General features: G+C 36.8%; 1 protein-coding gene across 1 annotated transcript; it reads right to left on the bottom strand.

Annotated features, from left to right (window-relative positions):
* Positions 1-6,851: 6,851 nt before the first annotated feature.
* LOC115747055 (UDP-glycosyltransferase 83A1-like) lies at positions 6,852-8,569 on the bottom strand. Its single transcript, XM_030683086.2, has 2 exons — positions 8,089-8,569; positions 6,852-7,765 (listed from the first exon to the last, which is right to left on the bottom strand). Exons 1-2 carry the CDS (start codon positions 8,567-8,569, stop codon positions 6,879-6,881), a joined length of 1,368 nt encoding a protein of 455 aa, XP_030538946.2. The 3' UTR covers positions 6,852-6,878.
* Positions 8,570-22,073: the final 13,504 nt, after the last annotated feature.

The following is a 22,073-nucleotide window of genomic DNA, read 5'->3' as shown; positions in this document are numbered from 1 at the left end:
TAGGGTGTGAAGCATTGCTCACTTTGTGTGTGTTGCGAACCGTTTCCTAACATCAAGCTTTTGAGAAGAATAGTTTACAAGGTGATATTACTATACTGGTCGGATGTTCCAAATGGGCTTTTCCTCTAATTTGCCATTTTTCCGATACTTTTCCTACATTTTTTTTTTTTTTCTCGTAGTGATCATGTTCACATACCATAAAAAAGACATTGTGACGGCATATCTATATGGCTCATTAGACTCTGATATTTATATGAAAATTCCCGAGAGATTCAAAATGAATGATGCATGCACTCCCCGCAACTTATTCTCAATAAAGTTGCAAAGATCTTTGTACGGGTTGAAGCAATCCGATCAAATTTGGTATCAACGCCTACATGAGTACCTAATTAAGGAAGGGTACAAGAATGATCATATATGCCCATGCGTGTTTATTAAGAAATCAGAAACCGGATTTGCTATTGTAGTAGTTTATGTCGACAATATGAATTTAATTGGAATTCCAGAAGAATTAGCTAAAAGTGTTGAGTATTTGAAAATGGAGTTTGAAGTTAAAGATTTGGGTAAAACCAAACTTTGTCTTGGTTTAGAACTTGAGCATAAAGCAAATAGAATAATTGTCCATCAATCAGCATACATTGAAAGATTACTTAAACGCTTTAACATGGACAAGGCTCACCCATTGAGCACACCTATGGTTGCAAAGTCTCTAGATCCCCAAAAGGAGCCAACTCGGAGATACTAGAATGGAGTTAAACATATTTTTTGTTATCTCCGAGGAACCATAGTTTTGGGATTATATTATTCCAAGGATTCCACTACCTCTCGTTTAGTTGGATATTCTAATGTTGGATATAGATTTGATCCACATAAGGCTCGCTCTCAAACCGGTTATGACGGCACTCGCCATTTCTTGGCGTTTACGAAGTAATCGCTAGAAGCTACACCTTCTAACCACTCTGAGATTAGTGCTTTATATGAAGCTGGAAGATAGTGTGTTTGGTTAAGATCCATTATAACGCATATTCACAATTCTTGTTGTTTAACACCACTTACAAATTCTGCCGCTATAATTTATGAAGATAATGCTGCTTGTGTTGCACAAGTTAGGGGAGGATATATCAAAGGTGATAGAACCAAGCATATCTTGCCGAAATTTATCTATTCTCATGAACTCCAAGAAAGTCGACAAATTGATGTTAAATAGATTCAATCCCATAAAAAATCTTGCAGATCCTTTTACCAAATCATTGCTAACGTCAACTTTTGAGAAATTAGTATATGGCATTGGTATGCAGCGAGTTCACAAGATGCAAGATTGACTAGCCCCAGCACTGGCTATATAGCTCAATTGAGGGGGAGATATTATGAACTATGCATTGCACTCTTTTTTCCTTCTAACTAGTTTTTTTTCCACAGGGTTTTTCCGACTTAAGGTAACGAGGTAATTAGTGCATCTATAAAAAGGAGAGATTATAAGATTTGTGCTCTGTAGTCTTTTTCCCTTTTGTCCGGTTTTTGTCCCATTGGGTTTTTCCAGCTTAAGGTTTTTAATGAGGCGGTATCATTCAATGTACATTCGTAATATAATGTATACAATGAATATTTAAGGGGGAGTGTTATGAAATACATGAATGAATATTTATTATATTCATCCTATCTAATGTACCTATTATGGTACATTTGTATTCCACATTCTAAGTACATCTCCCTATCCAATGTATGTTCATCTCCCTATCCAATGTATTTATTTATTCAATACATTGATATTAATGATTAGTGCATCCTTGTTCTCCTATAAATAAGAGCTTAGTTTTGATCATTTTGGAAGAAGTTGAAATAAATAAAAAAATTTCTCCTCTAGCTTTCTCTACTATCTTTGGTGTTTATTTGCTTTCTCTACTTAATCTCTCTCTATTCTTTCTATTATATACTTGCAACTCAATATTTTACAACAATTTTTTTTATTTTTCATAAAAAAAAATTACTTTTAAATATTTTTTTTTAAAAAAATTTTCATTTTATTTTCTCCGGCGAGCAATGGCAGCGAGAACAAAGTGAGAACCTTCTCACTTTGTTGGTCTTGTTTCTCAACAGTGATTTAGGAACAATGTTATGCATATACATGATGACTGTTCTCAAAAGTGATTTTGGAACAATAAGCTCTATATTTCTATTCATGATTGACATGGCAATAATGACTTTTCTATATTTCTATATTTCTATATTATTGCATTTACCTAGATTCACCCATACCAGAATGTTTACAAGATACTCCTTTATATATGTTTGCTACATGACGCTTGAGCAACCTCTTTAAAAGCTCATCAATAGATTCCTAGAAACATGAACAATCACGTTGTATATACATAACATCGGTATATGAACAAACTCTTGATAAACTCACTTAATTATGACTCTACAATAATGACTCTTAAAAGCATTTCTCGACAAGAAACCTAGAAGAGACCATGACGAGGCGACAACGCCGATGAGGAGGGAAATGATGGGGCCAAAGGTCCGGTAGAGGGTGAGGAGGGTCTGGTGGACGGGCCTCTTGAGGTGGTGGAGGTGGCCGATGATGGGGAGAGTGGGTGGGCTTGGAGGGAGGTTTCTGTTGGGCTTTCTTGTGATTAATGTTTGAGTGAAGAGGATGATTACAAGGGCTGTTAAGAACAAAAGTAGTACGTTTTGCTCCTCCATGTGCGCTTGATTCTGTCTAACATGAGTTGATTTATGAGGATGTGGGATCACAATGCGAAGAAAAAGGGCCTTCTCGACTAACATGAAAGACCTCCGGCTATGGAGGAGGGGCTGTTGAGTAATCAGAATTCGGATGATTAAGATATGACGTTGTTTACCCTTTTTTTTTTTTTAGGAACCAACTATGATGTTTGACTTTAGGGTTAATACCACGGAAAACCCCAAACTGGTACACTTGTGACAAATTTACCCCAAATTATTTTTTTGACCACATAAAACTATAAACTGGTATACATGTGACAAATTTATCCTAAACTGGTACACATGTGACAAATTTACCAGCCGTTAATTTTCGTTAAATTTAACTGTCAAACTGTTGATTTGGTGACACGTGACGGTTGACAGGTATACCGGTATTGAGTTTTGTCCATCTGCTTGTCACAGATTTATCAATTTGAGATTTTTTTTGATATTAAATCAATTTAATCGGGGTAAATTTGTCACGGGTATACCAGTTTAGGATATTTCGTGGTCAAAAGAATTAGTTTATGGTAAATTTGTCACGGATATACCAGTTTAGGATTTTTGGTAGTCAAAAAAATAGTTTGGGGTAAATTTGTCACATGTATACCAGTTTGGGGTTTTTCGTGGTCAAAAAAATAATTTAGGGTAAATTTGTCACGTATGTTCCAGTTTATGGTTTTTCATGGTATTAACCCTTGACTTTATTATGAATGTGAAACGTCAAGAATATTAAACAATTCCCACGCCAAGTGACAGTCCATTCTGATCTACGATTACGATATCAAATAAAATAAGAGATGAGCATCTCAAGACAAGGCACAGATTTCTACGAAACACTTCCATGTTATTCCGAAAATGAGTGAAAGTTAGTAAGTAACGAAATGGTATCTCTACAAAGAGAAAACAAGGATAACAATCAAGGGAAACGCATAAAATGTTCCAACCCCAAAATCAAGGGAAATTAAAAACCAATAACATACCTCCATTTCTATATAAAACTAGAACAATTGAAAAAAAATAATCAAAACTTTAGTTAAATAATTAGTTTAAAAAATACAGATTCTTAAGTTCGTAAAAGTTTAACAATTGAAAATTAAATATGTAAAAGGACCAAATATCCTAGAGCACCATGATAAAAGATATCTTGATAGAACCTATCAAGGAAATGTAATACATGTCTCCGTTCGAGAGACTATTGGCTTATGACCATGAAAACAGATATCTTGAGCTCCAAAGGGTCACAATATGCACTTAACTCAGACTAAGGGTATAAATGATAATCATTTTGTTTCTCTATTTCTCTGCCAAACTATTTCTGGAACATATTTAGAACAAAAACCCGTTTTGTAGCGCATTTTTATTTTTCTATTTCTGAAATAAATTTTTAGTCCTAAATAAGTTTGGAACAAAAATGAGAAGTTTTATTTCTCTAGTTATTTTTGTCTAGAAATTATTGCAGAACATACATGATGCCGAATGCCACCAACAACCGCAACCACCCCACCCACCCACCCACGCACCCCCAAAAAACCAAAATAATAATAATAATAATAATCAACAAAGAAACAGCCTGAATAGGAAGAGAGGCCATGGATCCATCTGGAGGTTCTCCTGAAAAGTAGTTGAAAGAGATGATCGGAGAGCAATAATAAAGAAACAGCTTATCTTCTTGAGATCTGAGTAATTGGAAAAAAAAAAAAGCTAATATTCTGAGTAATCAAAATTTCAACAGCTACTCCCGTCTTAAACATACTTGCCGAAAATAGAAAGAGAAAGAGCACTCGACACTCCGCGAGGGAAAATTATTTGAAACGTATTAAATTTATTTCACTTTTATTAATTCAATTCTAAATATTTCAATTTTGTCAATTAAGTTTTAAAAATTTTCACATTTTGTCAATTGAATTCGGACTCCAAAAACCTATGTTAATCATTTAATGGTGAAGTTGTAAATATTTTTTGTACTAGCAGTGAATGTGTGTGTTTTTAACAATAAATTGTAAAGTCTTTTCCTATCGATGAATCATCAAACTTATTGTAGGAAATTTAGATTTTAAATTTTAAAGGCAATCATCACCACAAATCTACTGCATATATTACTATCTAGTGCATAGACAATTATGTTACATATTTCAAAACCTTATTTATTCTTAATAAAAATCTTGTTATAGTTAAAGATTTCTGACTTAGGATCTTATAAAAGTCCTTTTAAAAGTTATCTTTAAGATTATATTTTTGAAACAGGGCACACTATAAACATTTATCTTTTCTTTAAAAAATTTTGTAATGATTGTTCTCACTTAAGAATTTATCTTATAACTAGTTTTAATATCTATAAAAAATTATTGTTTCAAATTATAATTTTAGATATGTGCAATCAGATAATATCTTGGGTGTCCCCCGGACATTTTGGATCCCACAAATGAATAGAAAGTTGGATATGCATTAGATCTCACTTGAATTACCCCATATTTTCTCCCGAGGAGAGGTTTTGTTTCAAACCCCGTTGAATTTCTTGTAATTATAAAAAATTCTCAGTTGAGAACTTCTTTTAGTCCTTAGCTCGCTCAACAACTATAAGGGATGTGATCCGATTAATTTAGTTTGACATGTGATGACTAATTGTATTAGGGAGCTGCTATTCTAACAGTCTGACAGTATTATCATTATTTCTGACCCCACGATTTTTCAATTAATGAGTGTTTTATGCAAAACACGGGGTGATAGTGTGTAGATTTAAGGTAAAACATAACTAATAGTATTTTCAGACTATCATGAAAGCATTTCCTATTGTATTAATATAGAGGGAGAGAAAGAGAGACTCATTTTGTTGCGATGAAGGCTAGGGTTGTGACGAGAGGCACAGCTACAGTTGCAGCGACAGAAGTTCAATAATGGTGGGGAGGCTCCCTGCAGCAACGGAACTCCACCAAAAACTGGGAAGCTGTATTGTAATATCATCTTGTAAACTGTTCTTCTCAAAAGCTTGCTGTCAAGAAACGGTTCACAACACACATAAAGGGAACAGTGCTCGCACAGTACTATCATATTCAGAACAAAGTTATCCCTGTGCACCGTCATCCCTTCACTCTCTCCCATGTCAACTTCCTCTTCGTCGATCCTCTTCCGCTCGAAGCACTGAATTAGTGAACCCAAAGTCAAGCGCATCATTTTATTAGCCAACATTGCATCAGGGCATGCTTTCCTCCCCAACCCAAAGGGCAATGTCAACCTGTTCATTTTATCATCACCACTTTCAAATCTTTCAGGCTTGAAGCTGGTCGGATCGGATCATTGCTCGGGGTCTCTTTGAATAGCCTATGCATTGATCAGTAAATTTGCTCCATGTTTCACGCTGAAGCTCCTATTATGCAATCATCTAATGAGTAATGAGGTAGGAGAAGTTGGACTGATGGATGTAATCAAAGTGTGTCGGGGATAATATTCTGAATGTAAGGCAGTCTCGAAAGATCTAATTCATCAATTAAACCCCAATTTGAGAATCAATATCTGCTTTTGCTTTTGACAGGATGCTAGGATGGCTGAGCAAATTGGCGAGTGCCCACTTGATCGTGGATGACGATGTGTTAGTTCTAGCAAGCAACTTAGCCTGCTCACTTAAAAGTATTATAGGTTAACGTCATGATATAAGCCTCACATATCAAGGCTGGTTAAAGGATTTATCAAGAACATGAATATGATAAAACTAGAGCGTAGATGTATCTGTTAACACTGGCCACCTTCTAAAATTCCCAACTTGGTGTGTCTGTTAAATTACTGGAATGTTGGTAAATTCATTATAGTGGTGGGTATACAATAAAACTCGATAATATTGACAAGCCAACTTAACTATCAATGTTTCTTACCAACAGTATTGACAACCAACATAGAAGTTTTCCAATTTTAGGCCTAAGGACGCTAGAATTTTGCCTGTTGTGCTTGTGGGGATTTGAAAAGGGGTTAGAACTTTCACTTTCAATTCGATTAATTTGTTTTGCCATGGGAATGTAGTCAGGGATAGATAAACATCTGTAATACATTACTCTTGCTTCTTTTATTTAGGAGATGAAGATTTCTCTGTGCGAAAAGAAAATGTAATTACGGAATACATTGTAACTGCAGCTTCAGGTCTTATGAGATGCAACCGTAGCTCACAGAGCTTTCATCCATTGAACAAAGTTGCTGAAGTTTTTGCGAGATTCACCGCCTTCATCGATGCCCTTTGCAAGTTTTTCCATAATGTCCGAAGCTCTTTTACCGAAGTTGGCATCATCAAGCAATTGATCCACCTTTCGCTTGATTTCTTCTCTCCTTATGATCCCGCTCTCATCTCGATTGAATCCCAAGCCGACCCTCCACAAGTCACATATGTAGTTCTCATTAAGGAACTGATCAGAAAAGTACGGCCAGCACAAGAAAGGGATGCCGTTGCTTGCTCCTTCCATGGTGGAGTTCCAACCGCAATGGCTCACGAAACAAGCGATGGCAGGATGAGCCAGGACCTTCTGCTGCGGAGCCCAACCAACCAATTTCCCTCGACCCGAAATCCTCTCTTTGAACCCTTTTGGGTATGCATCATCTCTCTCTTCGGTGGTGTCGGGACGAACGACCCATAGGAATGGCCTTTGGGAGAGTTCAAGCCCCAAGGCTAGTTCCTGGAATTGGGTTTGGTCAAAAACTGTGAAACTGCCAAAAGCAACATAAATGACGGACTTAGGGGCTTGTTGGTCCAGCCATATCAAACAATCCGAGTCTTCAGGCCAGAAATATCCAGCCGAGCTATCGAGGCGGTGGTTCGCCAGGAGTGGGCCGACGGGCAGGACCCTACGAGCAAAGGCGAGCGCTGCAGGCTCTAGGTCACGGGACGTGTTGCCTATAAACCAGTCGGCCAGTTCCGTGCCTTTGTTGATTCTGACCATGTGATTGAAAATGATTTTCTGTGTAGCTACGTCGCCAATGCAGGCCCAAGTAAGGTTCGCCGGGCTCATGTCAGGCATGCCGGGTGCCAATTGAAACTTCTGCTGTTTAATCACTATTCCTGAGAGCAGACAGAATGAAGAGCACCAAATTAAAAAAAAGTCAAGCTGACGAAGGATATAAGGATGGTGAAAATTCATGTCAATGTACTACCCTCTCAGTAAATTGCCAAAATATCCTTCGTACGAAGAAACTTTTGAATGACTAAAGCTTTAGATTCGATATCAAAGTTCAGCAGTACGGTATCCAATTTCCTTTTTGTTTTGTGTATCAGCTCCTAGAAGTGAGATAGTATTAAGCAAGTAAGCTCATTGACTTAATCACGCTATATGATTTCTCTAGCTATGCATTGCCCTGCAATGCATAGCAGAAATTTTTTCCTACCTTCATCATCGATGATTCCGTCACTGATCATCTTCGGAATGCCCAATCCCGATGCTAAGAGCGCAACGGATGCTGGCCAGAATGCAGCTTTAGGAATGTTCATCTTATGCGCAACTTCCAGAACCCACTCCATCAGCCCATCAGCAAGGACGCAGGTGATTTTCTCTCCTTCTTTTTCCTCGGTCTCTCGTATGAGCTCCGCTAGCTTCCCGGGCATGACCTGCAACATTGCTTCCACTAGTAGTCCTAGATCATTCCTATCTTCGCCGGGTCCCAACCCGTCAGGAATGGAAACCAAATGGATGTTATCTCCAAGAACATCCTTGTCCGGGAGTGCATCGATGACCCTTTTGTGAGTGAAATCCGTGTTCACAAACGTAACTCGAATCCCGCATTCGACAAGGAGTTTCGAGACCTCCAAAAGAGGAATCACATGACCTTGTGCGGGAAAAGGTATGGCCAGAACATGTGGGATGCTCATTGTTGTACTATCTTTCGATCTTTTACAATGCTCCAATTCCAGAATTGATGTTCATGTCCATTTATAACGTGCTCCAAAGTGGCCGACCTATGGGGGTCAGTGGTCCAATTTTCTTTTACATATTTAGGTGATATGGTGTTAAAGTGAAAGGTTTGTCCGCCCCCACTAACCTTGAACTCTCACTCCGCCGTCGGCTCCCAAGTAATGTTGTGGAGACCCAAAGCACTCGAGAATTATTTGTTTTGCTCTTGATGGGGGTACCTCAGATTTTTCCTCTTGTTCCTTCCCTTGAACCTTTTCATTATGTTTGTCCTTTTATTCTGGATTGCTTCTTCGCTTCCAATTGGATTTTGTCCTTTCATCTATGTCTAACAAGGGAAGCTTCAATTGCATCGGCCGCAGATGTATATTTGAATAAATGTGAAATGAATGCAACTGACATATTACTTTACCAGTTAAGTTTACAAGATGATGAGTTTATTTAACAATAATAATCATTGTCCGTTGTCTTGCCATGCTAGGAACTAATCATTTGTCGTGCCATAGTGGGAAATAATAATTTGTCTCTTCACAGGAAGTGGCCAGATAAGACAAGCACGGGGAAATTACCAGACAAAAAAAAATCACACACCTATTGCATTGTGTCATTCAATCGTAAATCTTTCAATTATACCAATTTAGTTCTAAATTTTTTCATGTGTTTTAAATTGAGGACATCGGCCAACTTTGGCTAGAAATCGCTAACGTGGATATTTTATGACATTTTAATAGCTTTTTTATTTTTTATAATTATTTTGATTTTTCTCTCTTTTTTATAGGTTGCCGATGATGCCGGGGCTAGCGAGGGTCGTCAGCCCTCAATCCAAAGAAAAAGTAAAGAAAATTAAGCAAAAAAATATAAAATATTATTCAAATATTATTAACAAATGTCCATGCCGGCGCCAATCCCGCCATATAAGACAGTAGGCATCCATGTTAGCAAGTTCAGTCAAAATTGGCAAGATAGACTCAATCGACAAAAAATAAAAAGGTTTAGGACTAAATTAATATAATAAAAATGTTTAAAATTGAATTGGCATTGATACATTAGATTTAAGACTTTTTTGGCAATTATCTCGACAAGCTTGTAATGAGATATTACTTGTGACTCCACTGCATTGACAATTTTAGAGTTGCACAATGCATAATGATCCGAACACTTTGTCGCATCTCTTCAGTATGGATACGATAACGATCGGTTCGCTAGTTCAGGCTCCACTCTTCGCTTTACGTTAGCGGACCTAAAGGTCGGGTCAGGACCCTACAAGCGAGCCTAGTGTTTTTACAAGAAATCTCTAGCTAGCCAAGGCCCACTGTCGGCAATGGAAGGAGGAAGCAGCAGCGAGAGGAGGAAGGAGGAGGAAGAAGGAGAAGAGAAAAAAAGAAAGGAAAAGAAAACATAAAATAGAAAATAAAATAAAATAAAGAAAAATAAAATATAAAATTTTTGAATTTATAAAAATAAATAATAAATGAAAAGAATGTAAAAATAATAATTATAAATAAAAGAAATGTGAAAGAGAGGAGGAAGAAGAGATGAGAAAAATGTTTTCCTTCTCAAAAAGAGGAAAATATTTTCCTCACTTTTGAACGGATTTTTTTATGGGTGGAAAATGTTTTCCAAAATAAAGTTATTTTCCGTGAACCTAACCCCAGAAAATCTAAAAAACATTTTCCTAAAAGTTGCTTTCCGCAAAACAAATGCATCAAGGTTTTTCCTATCTCTTCAAGTACTTTATTTCTCGCTTTGATTATTGAGTGTTAAATTACAGTCTACACAACTGCATGATCATCCATTGTATGTTAGTGGTTTAGAACTACAATCGACCAAGATTTCTAGTAATTTTGACAGAAAGAAAAAATAAGGGCTTTAGATCTATTTAGCGCAACCAAGTCCCTGTATCCCTGAAATCTCTATTTTCTATTATCGACCCGTAATATATTAGTGGTGACTCCAAAATAAATTGAATTGCATCTTTACATAAATAAATTCAAACTCCAAAAATTGCAATTTGTATGGGCTTGTGAAAGTCCGTGCTAAGCGTTAGCTGAGTAGTCCCTTGGCTTTATCTTGGTGGCTCATCTCTAGAAAGGTTGCAACAGAAACTGGTGCGTGAAGTTAAACACTAATAAATCTTAATCGAGATGAACAGAAATCAGAATCAAGACGCCTTGGATACGGTGTTTGACTTCTTATTGTCTAGGCTCATTTGTAGCGTGGCTGGATTTTTTTTAATCTTTTATTCTATTTTTCTTTGGTTGGTGATTGTGGGTGTTGATTAATTGGATTCAAGATGACTACTATAACGTTTTCCTTTGTATCATCTTCCAGCAATCTTGATCGCCGTGACTTTATGTACAGCACGCATATCACTGGCCATGTGACAATCCCTTCTGATCAGCTGTCAATTGTAAGATTAAATAAAATGAGGGATGAGCATCTCAAGACAAAATAAATCCATGTCAAATGTTTTTTTTTTAATTCCGAAGATGTAGGAAAATTAGTGACAATAAACTGCTATGTCTGAAAAAAAAAAAAAAAAAAAAACAAAGAATGACAACGATGAAGGAAAAGCATAAAATGTTTCATCCCAAGATCCAAGGAACTTGAAAAACCATAAACACAGCTCCTTCCTCTCTATATAAAAAACAATGCATGATGCCCATGATCTCCCCACAAAATACTCCCTGTTTGACGGAGAAAATTAAATTGACGGTGTATGAAGTGCATACTATGGGTGTCTTGGATTAGGAAAAAATTATGCAAAGAGTTCTAAATTTATTGTAATTATGTCAATTCAGTTCCAATTTTTTTTTACCAATTCAATCCTAAATCTTTTGTAATTGTGCCAATTCAGTCCATTTGGCCGGCCGGTGCTAACATGAAATTTTTTTCGATAATATTTTAGCATTTTTTGAAATATCTGTGTTAGCATCGAGCGTGCCACATAGGACGGTCAATGTCCACATCAGTAATTTCCAACCTAAATTGGCTAGATGGACTCAATTGGTACCAATATGTAAAGGTTTTGGACAAAATTGATCCACATAAAAGATTTAGGATTAAATTATTATTAATACAATAGGCAATAGATTTATGATTTTTTTGTTAATTTTCCCTAGGTAATTTATAGCGGATAGACAGCGCCGAAGAAGGCAAGAAATCCACTGAGAATAATGAAATTAATAAAGGAAATCAGAAAGCAATGCGACATACGGAAACATAGTTTTGATATTGGTTTTTAGTATGCTTAGTTTAGTTTGGTTTAAGTGGGCAAGCTTATTAATAACCTAAGCAGTCATTCAAGCATGGTTTTACTTTTGAAGTGAAGCATGGTTTCACTTCAAAACTTCCGGTTCCATACTCGAGAGTCGAGATCCTACAGGCAGACGATAATGGAATATTATGTAACAATACTTAACTAATATTTTGACATGTATAGTTTGGATTGGCTTTGCCATTTTGCTTTGAAGTTTTGTTATATTCGACAATTTTCTTAAATTCAGAATCAATGAGAGATAAAAATAAATTAGAGAAACAAAATCTACACATTATATTTTAAGAAAAATTTACAAAAAAAAAATCTTAAATCTATTGCAGTCGAGCTAATTTAGTCCTAAACTTCTTTGTTTTTCTTGCCAATTGAGTTCTAAACATTTTATTTTTGTGTCAATTCAATCCATCCGGTCAATTTTAGTCGGATGATGTTGACGTAGCGTCCCGGATGCTAACGTGATAATTATTAATAGTGTTTTAATACTCCTTTCTAATTATTTATTTATTTATCTCTTTATTTATTCCTTTTTTTCATTTTCTTTTTTCTTCTCTTTATTTCTCAAGCTAATCGCCTGGCGACGGGCTAGAGGTTGGGGTCAACCAGGATGACCTTACTGGCCACTAGCAAGGCTGAGCTTGCCCAGGGACAACAAGTCGATTCCCGATTCAGTTCAATCCCACATTGGAACCAAGAACTGGATCGCAATGAATTGGGAACCAGATCGGTCAGGTCGGGCTCCCGAGCGATCCAATCATTGGACTAGTCCCATTTTTTGTGATTTATTGTTAAATTTTTCTCGATAACAACATACTCACGAACTCCTCCTATTAATTATATTGCGTTGTCACTAAAAATGGAACTCATACTAAGCATCGTAGGTTTAGGTTTACGTTTGCATTTGCATTTAGGAATTTGTTAAAAAATATTATTCAATCCAATCCGAGCTATCTGGTTGGTCCAGTTCCCCCGAGGGCTTCGATTTGATTCCCGATTTCATAAAATTGAAACTGTTTATGATTGGTCCGGTTCCCCCTTGAATTGGGAACTAGACCGAACATAAACAGTTTCAATTTTATGAAACCGGGAATTGGATCGAAGACCCCAGGAGCCAGGCCAAACTGGCCGGTTAGATTCGGTCCGGGCAGCTCCTGGCTCAATCAATCGATTATGCTCAGCCCTATCTGTGATGGCAAGGTCGGCCTCACCCAGATTTGGCGGGGCGGATATCGCGCAGCAAGAGGAAGAAGGAGAAGGAAAAAAATAAAATAAAAATGAAATATTATAAATATTTGCCACGTTTGCATCGATCGGTCAAAGCTAGCCAGGTGAATTGAATTGACACAAATACAAAAGGTTTCGGACTGAATTTGTAAAAAAAAAAAATTAGGATTGAATTGACATAATTGCAATAGATTTAAGAATTTTTGAGTAATTGCCCCTACTAGGTGTTCATACGGTTTGAACTTGTTACGTGAATTTTAACTTATGTCCTTCGCTAAGAACTCTATGAGACGTACCTTTTTGGATACGCTTGAAGTGATTGCAATGAATGTGATTAAGACATTGCACAATCATTCAAACACTTTGTCGCATCTCTTCAATACGGATACAGTAGCGATCGGTTTGCCGGTTCGGGCTCAACTCCTCGCTTTACATTAGCGAACCTAGAGGTTGGGTCAAGACCCTACTAGCGGGGCTAGTGCTTTTACAAGAAATCTCTAGCCGGTCGTGGCCCACCATCGGCTGAGGAAGGAGGAAGCAGCAGCGGAAGGAGGAAGGAAGAGGAAGAAGGAGAAAAGAAAAGAAAAACAAAAAAGAAAAGAAAAGAAGAAAAGAAAAACACAAAAAAAATTAGAAACAAAATTTGTGAATTTATAAAAAAAATAAATGACAAATGAAAAGAATGTAAAAAAAATAATTATAAATAAAGAAAAAGTGAAAGAGAGGAGGAACGAAAGATGAGGAAAATGTTTTCCTCTTCAAAAAGAGGCAAACATTTTCTTCACTATTGAATGGATTTTTTTCATGGGTGTAAAATATTTTCTTAGAAAAATTTATTTACTATGAACCAATCATCGGAAAATCCGAAAAAAAATTTCCCGAAAGTTGTTTCCCACAAAACAAGTGCAACAAGGTTTTTCCAATCTCTTCAAGTACTTTATTTCTTGCTTTGATTATTGAGTGTTAAATTACTATCTGCACACATGCATGATCATCCATCGTATGTGAGTGGTTTAGAACTATAATCGACCAAGATTTCTAGCTAAGTAATTTTGACCGAAAGAAAATATGTACCAAAAGAGCATTGGATCTATTTAGCGTAACCGAGTCCCCGTATTCATGAAATCTCTGGTTTCCACTATCGACCTGTAATATATTAGTGGTGTCTCCAAAATAATTGAATTGCATCTTTATTCAACTAAATTCAAACCTGTGAAAGTCCGTGCTAAGTGTTTACTCAATAATCCGTTAGCTTTCTCTTGATGGTTCACCTATGGAAGGTTACAATAAAAACCGCAGTAGGATGTGAAAGACTGATAGTGGTTTGATGAACCTCAATCGAGATGAACAAAAATCAGAATCAAGACGCCTTGGATATGATGTTTGACTTCTTATTGTCGATATAATGATACAGGCTCATCTGTAGCGTAGCCGGATTTTTTTTTTATCTTTTATTCTATTTTTCATTGGTTGGTGGTTGTGGGTGTTGAACAATTGGGATCAAGATGAATACTATGACGTTTTACTTTGTATCATCTTCCGGCAATCTTGATGCTCGCGACTTTAAGAACAGTATACATATCACTGGCCATGTGACAATCCCTTCTGATCAGCTGACAATTGTAAGATTAAATAAAATGAGAGATGAGCATCTCAAGACAAAATAAATCCATGTCAATTTTTTTAAATTCCGAAGATGTAGGAAAATTAGTGACAATAAAATGCTATGTCTGAAAAAAAGCAAAGAATGACAACGATGAAGGAAAAGCATAAAATATTTCATCCCAAGATCCAAGGAAATTAAAAAACCAAAAACACAGCTCCTTCTTCTCTAAATAAAAAAACGATGCATGACGCACATGATCTCCCCACAAAATACTCCCTGTTTGACCGAGAAAATTAAATTGATGGTGTATGAGGTGCATACTATGGGTGTCTTGGATTAGGAAACAATTATGAAAAAAGTTCTAAATTTATTATAATTATGTCAATTCAATCTTAAATTTTTTTTTCCAATTCAGTCCTAAATCTTTTGCAATTGTGCCAATTCAATCCATTTGGCCAGTCGGCGCTAATATGAAAATTTATTCGATAATATTTTAGAATCTTTCGAAATATCCACGTCAGTACCGAACGCGCCACATAGGACTGTCAATGTCCACATCAGTAATTTTCAACCTAAATTGGCCGGATGGACTTAATTGGTACCAATGTGTAAAGGTTTTAGACAAAATTGATCCACATAAAAGATTTAGGACTAAATTGGTATTAATACAATAGGCAACAGATTTATGACTTTTTTGTTAATTTTCCCTAGGTAATTTATAGTGGCTAGACAGCGCCATAGAAGGCAAGAAATCCACTGAGAATAATGAAATTAATAAAGGAAATCAGATAGTAAAGCGACATACGGAAACGTAGTTTTGATATTGGTTTTTAGTATGCTTAGTTTAGTTTGGTTTAAGTGGGCAAGCTTATTAATAGCCTAAGCAGTCATTGAAGCATGGTTTTACTTTTACCCTGAAGCGAACGCCGAAGACCATGAAGATGTTCACTTCAAAACTTCCGGTTCCATGCTCGAGAGTCGAGATCCTACAGGCAGACGATAATGGAATATTATGTAACAATACCTACTTAACTAATATTTTGACATGTATAGTTTAGATTGGCTTTGCCAATTTGCTTTGAAGTTGTGTTATATTCGACAATTTTCTTAAACTCAGAATCAATGAGAGATAAAATAAATTAGAGAAACAAATTCTATACATTATATTATTAGAAAAATTTACCCAAAAGAATCTCAAATCTATTGCAATTGTGCTAATTCAATCCTAAACTCCTTCATTTTTCTTGTCAATTGAGTTCTAAACATTTTGTTTTTGTGTCAATTCAATCTATCCGGCCAATTTTAGTCGGATGATGCTGACATAGCGTCCCGGACGCTGGCGTGACAATTATTAATAGTGTTTTAATACTCCTTTCTAATTTTTTTATTTATTTATCTCTTTATTTATTCCTTTTTTCATTTTCTTTTTTCTTCTCTTTATTTCTCAAGTTGATTGCCTAACGACGGGCTAGAGGTTGGGGTCGACGAGGATGACCTTGCCGGCCACTAGCGAGGCCGAGCTCGCCCATGGACGAGGAGTCGATTCCCGATTCGGTTCGGTCCCACGTTGGAACCGGGAACTGGATCGCGAAGAATCGGGAACTAGTTCGATCAGGTGCGGCTCCCGAGCCATGCAATCATTGGACCAGTCCCATTTTTTGTGATTTATTGTTAAATTTTTCTCGATAATAACATATTCACCGAACTCCTCCTGTTAATTGTATTGCATGTCGCTAAAAATGGAACTCATACTGAGCATCATAGGTTTAGGTTTACGTTTGCATTTAGGAATTTGTTAAAAAAATACCATTCAATCCGGTTCGAACCGCCTTGTCGGTCCGGTTCCCCTAGGGGCTCTGATCCGATTCCCGATTTCATAAAATTGAAACTGTTTATGATTGGTTTGGTTCCCCCTTGAATTAGGAACCAGACCGATCATAAATAGTTTCAATTTTATGAAACTGGGAATTGGATCGAAGATCTCGGAGCCAGGCCAAACCGGCTCGATCGGTCGATTATGCTCAGACCTACCGGTGATGGCAAGGTCGACCTTGCCCGGATTTGGCGAGGTAGATATCGCGCAGCAAGAGGAAGAAGGAGAAGGAAAAAACTAAAATAAAAAATAAAATAAAAATGAAATATTATAATATTTGCCACGTCTTCATCGATCGGTCAAAGCTGGTCGGGTGAATTGAATTGGCACAAATACAAGAGGTTTCGGACTAAATTGTTAAAAAAAAATTTAGGATTGAATTGATATAATTGCAATAAATTTAAGAATTTTTGGGTAATTATCCCTACTAGAAGGTGTTCATACGGTTTGAACTTGTTACGTGAATTTTAACTTATGCCCTTCGCTAAGAACTCTATCAAACGTAACTTTTTGGATACACTTGAAGTGATTGCAATGAATATGATTAAGACATTGCACAATGATCCAAACACTTTGTCGCATCTCTTCAATACGGATATAATAGCGATCGGTTCGCCGGTTCAAGCTCAACTCCCGGCTTTATGTTAGCAGACCTAGAGGTTCGGCCGAGACCCTACAAGCGTGGTTATTGTTTTTACAAGAAATCTCTAGCCAGTCGTGGCCCACCATCGGTTGAGAAAGGAGGAAGGAAGAGGAAGAAGGAGAAAAGAAAAGAAAAGAAAAATAAAAAAGAAGAAAAGAAAAACACAAAACAAATTAAGAATAAAATTTGTGAAATTATAAAAAAATAAATGACAAATGAAAAGAATGTAAAAAAAATAATTATAAATAAAGAAAATGTGAAAGAGAGGAAGAACGAAAGATGAGGAAAATGTTTTCCTCTTCAAAAAGAGGAAAACATTTTGTTCACTATTAAAGGGATTTTTTTCATGGGTGGAAATATTTTCTTAGTCAAATTTATTTACTGTGAATCAAACACCGGAGAATCTGAAAAACTTTTCCTGAAAGTTGTGTTCCCCAAAACAAGTACAACAAGGTTTTGTCTATCTCTTCAAGTACTTTATTTCTCTCTTTGATTATTGAGTGTTAAATTAGTGTCTACACACCTGCATGATCATCCATAGTATGTGAGTGGTTTAGAACTATAATCGACCAAGATTTCTAGCTAAGTAATTTTGACAGAAAGAAAATATGTACCAAAAGAGCATTAGATCTATTTAGCGTAACTGAGTCCTCGTATCCATGAAATCTCTTGTTTCTATTATCGACCCGTAATATATTAGTGGTGACTCCAAAATAAATTGAATTGCATCTTTATATAACTAAATTCAAACCCCTAATTTGTATGGGCTTGTGAAAGTGTGCGCTAAGTATTTGCTCAGTGTGTTTGCTTTCTTTTGTTGGTTCACCTCTGGAAAGGTTGTATCAGAAACTGAAGTATGAAGTGAAAAACTGATAGTGGTTTAAGGAACCTTAATGGAGATGAACAAGAAAGAGAATAAACCATTCACGCTACAAATGAGCCAATATTATAGACATTGGATAGATAATAAAAAAAAAAAAATCGAACATCATATCCAAGGCGTCTTGATTCTGATTTGTTTATACCCAGCAAGAAAAAAGGAAAAAAAAAAATCCAGCCACGCTACAAATGAGCCAATATCATAGACATTGGATAGATGGATCCTTACTTCACAGCCCGAGTAAGTTCTTGTAAATGAAGAAGACCCTTTTCTTCGCATTTGAATCCCACATCCGCATAAACCAACTTACATTAAGCCAAATCAAGCAAGCATGGAGGAGTACAACGTGCTACTGTTATTCATGGTGTCTCTTGGAATAATCTTCTTCACTCAAAAGTCAATCACAAGAAAGCCCAACATAAACCACCCTCTAAGCCCACCCTTTCTCCCCATCATCGGCCACCTCCATCACCACAAGAAGCCCGTCCACCGAACTCTCCTCGTACTCTTCTGAACCTATGGCCCCGTCATATGCTTCCGCATCGGTGCCCGTCACTTCGTCGTCGTCTCTTCCAGGTCTCTCGCCGAGGAATGCTTCACTCCGAACCACTTCATCCTCGTTGTTGAGAAATTATATTTTAAAGGAAACAAAACTGCTATACTTTGCTGAGAAGACTTTGGGGATATACTACAAATATATATTTGCATCTATTACTTAATCACCTAAATGTTTACATTCTGACAGAAGCAGGTTTTGTGGATAGAGGCAAACTGATACAAGATACTTATGGCGAGAAATATTTCAATCATCTTGCAATGTTCATGGCTGTTATAATTTCATTCTTATGTGATTAAATATCCCTTACTAGCAGTCAATTATCTGGTTAGGATTTCATGCTCTGGCTTTCCGGGCATGACTCAGAAAATTGCTTCCAACAATATCTGGAAATCGTTCCTATTGTCAGTTGGCCCCAACCCGTCAGGGATGGAAACCAAATGGATTCTATCCCCAAGTAAATCCTTGCCCGCAAGCGAGTCGACGACCCTTTCGTGAATGAAGTCTGTGTTCATAAATTTAACTCTAAATCCATGTTCGACTAGTCATTTTGACACCTCGATGAGAGGCATAACATGGCCTTGTGCAGGGCAAGGTATGGCAAGAACATGTGGGATGCTTATTCTTGTTCAATCATTTTGGTCTTTTGCTCTATTCAAATTCTGCAATTTCAGATATAATTTCATCAGGTCTATTCATAGAGGAATCGGCGCAAAGCTCTTATAACGTGTCAGTCATATGCACCACATTGTTAGTTTTCTTCTTGAGAAGGGTATCTGGGATGCCGCCTCTTTTTCTTTCCCTTGTACTTTTCCACCATATTTGTCCTTCTCTTTCGGGATTGCTTCTTTCACCCTCCAATGCATTATGTCCTTTCACTGAGGTCTAACGAGGATAGCTCTAATTGCATCGATCACATTTTTTTCACGAAGTTAAGTTGATGGAATTCAATTCCATTATCTGCTGTCTTTCCATGTTGGGAAATAATCGTTTGTCTCTCCTCCGGAAGGGGTCATATAAGACAAGCATGTCACTGATTGGAATGTCAGTCCATGGACAACGGTGCAGGTCCTCGCCTGCGGCTGGGGGGTGGTTTGGTTTTGTTTTGTTTCGTCAGCTATTGCTGAGGCCTTAAAAAAAGGAAAGAAAAGAAAAGAAAAGAAAAAATCAAAAGTTTTATCAAAAGAATTATGAAGATTTTTATAAAAATAGAAAAAAAAAATTCACGTCAATGTCAATGGTGCCATGTAGAATGGCTGATGGCCACGTCGATGATTTCCAACAAAAATTAGCCGAAAAACCTACATTGACACGTCTTCAATTAAGACTACGTTGGTCAAATTGAAAAGTTTAAAACTGAATTAGCATACATACAGTAAGTTTAGGAATTTTTGGTAATTAGCTTAAATCAATGAACTGAATTCATAAGCCTATTGTAATTGTGTCAATTCAGCTCTAAACTCTCTTCTTCTTCTTTTTTGCCAATGGAATCCTAAATGCTTTGCATATGTGCTAATTTAGTCCATCTATCTAATTTTGGCTAGAAATTGCTTACGTAACGTAGCTGACGTTGACGTAGATAATTTTTTAATAATCTTATATAATTTTTATGTATTTTCTTTCTTTTTCTTTCTTTTTCTTTCTTTTTCTTTTTTTTTTTTCTCTTCTTTTTTTTTTCCTTCCTTCTCCTTCGAGCGGTTGCCGGACCTCAGCGACCGGCCGGAGGTAAGGGCCTGCGAGCAAGCTCTACCGGCCACTAACGTGGGTGAGCCTAACCATCATCGGGCGACGTCGGCCTTGCCCAACCATGGCGAGGCACAACCTTGCCCAGCGATGGCAAGGCTCACCCTCACATGCCCACACCTCTGGCCGGTCCGCTAGAGGAAGAAGGAAGGGAAGAAACGAAAAAAGAGAAAGAATAGGAAAAAAAAAAAGGAAAAATATAAAAATATATATTAAATAATTATTGATAAATTATCCACGTCGACATCGGCCGCGCCTTGTTCGACGATCGACGTCCAAGTCAATGATTTTCTCCCAAAATTGACTTAATAAACTGAATTGACACAAATGCAAAAGATCTAAGATTCAGTTGGTACAAAAAAAAAAGATTTAAATTGAATTGGCACAATTGTAATAGGCTTAGGAATTTTTAGTAATTTTCTCCCATGTTACACGTGCACCTCAACATCATCCTAGGAAGAGAGTTGACTTGGACTTAGGAGGCCCGAAGATTTGAAATAAAACCGGCATTGCTAGATGTATTTGATGCTTATTTGCCAAATATTGGTCCTCATGATATATCGTTGCGATTTTCTGCTCAATAGTAGAGACAAGATGATGTAAAATGGTGTTGGAATTCATGTCAAGGTTCAGAAGTAACTCTTCCTCTTATTCGGCTTGCTTTCTAGCTATTGTCTTCCAACATCAGTTTTCCTTTTTTTTTCTCTTGTCGTGGTCATGATTACATCTTATCAAAAATAGGCAGTTTGAGGAGCTTCAAGCTCAAATTTTGTGTACAGATTAGCGAGTAATCCTTTGTACAGCAGGACTCTTTCATACTTACAAGCACGGTTGTGGCGACGAGTGTAGGGTCCAGTCAAGGGAAATTTTGGAAAAAAATTCGTAGCGAGTAGATTTATGACGTCGTCAGCAAATTTTTTATATCAATGGCTAAACCAAGATCTTCCTTTTCGCTTCGGTTTTGGTGATTGTGATAAAGAAACCTTCCCCCTTGTCTTTCCTAAAAGTCTGGGTGTTAAACAACTCACTGATAAAAGAAATATGACTGATAACTTGTGTGAGGTAACCGGTTAACACTTAACAACACTATCTGGAATTTCCTAAATTTCAAATAAAATGGTAAATTACCAAGTCCTCTAAAGTTGTATAAACTGTCGTAAGTAAATTACCAATACTGTAGTAAATTTAGCAGGACTCTTTCATTCTATAATATACCAACTATAAGGAATCTATCAATATCTTAGTAAATTGGCAATTATCAACTTCTTTGAAATTTTTGTAAAGTATCATCCCCATAAAGAATTCACCAATATTTCTATTTAGTTCGTAAGTTACCAACTTTTTAAAGTTTAATAAGTATGGTGTAAGGCCCCAGCCCCTCATCTCACTGCTTTGATACCACCTTTCTGAGGGACCGTCCTCACTAATCGCACTCTGCTTTAATCTAATTGCTGTGCGGAACAAGCGATCGAATGATAAATAGACAAAATAAGAAAATAAATTGAACACCAGATGTACATGGTTCGATCATAGAGACCTACATCCACGAGGAGAGGAGTAACGAATTCCACTATAAATCAAGCGATACACGGAGATTACAAACCACACTCGAGTCACTCAAACACTCTTAGAGCCTCAATTACATCCAATAATGCATGCAGTATT

This window comes from Rhodamnia argentea, chromosome 1 (genome assembly GCF_020921035.1).
Source record: "Rhodamnia argentea isolate NSW1041297 chromosome 1, ASM2092103v1, whole genome shotgun sequence".
Taxonomy (NCBI): Eukaryota; Viridiplantae; Streptophyta; class Magnoliopsida; order Myrtales; family Myrtaceae; genus Rhodamnia; species Rhodamnia argentea.
Note: the sequence above shows the minus strand (reverse complement) of the source record. Positions and strands in the feature narration are given on the sequence as shown.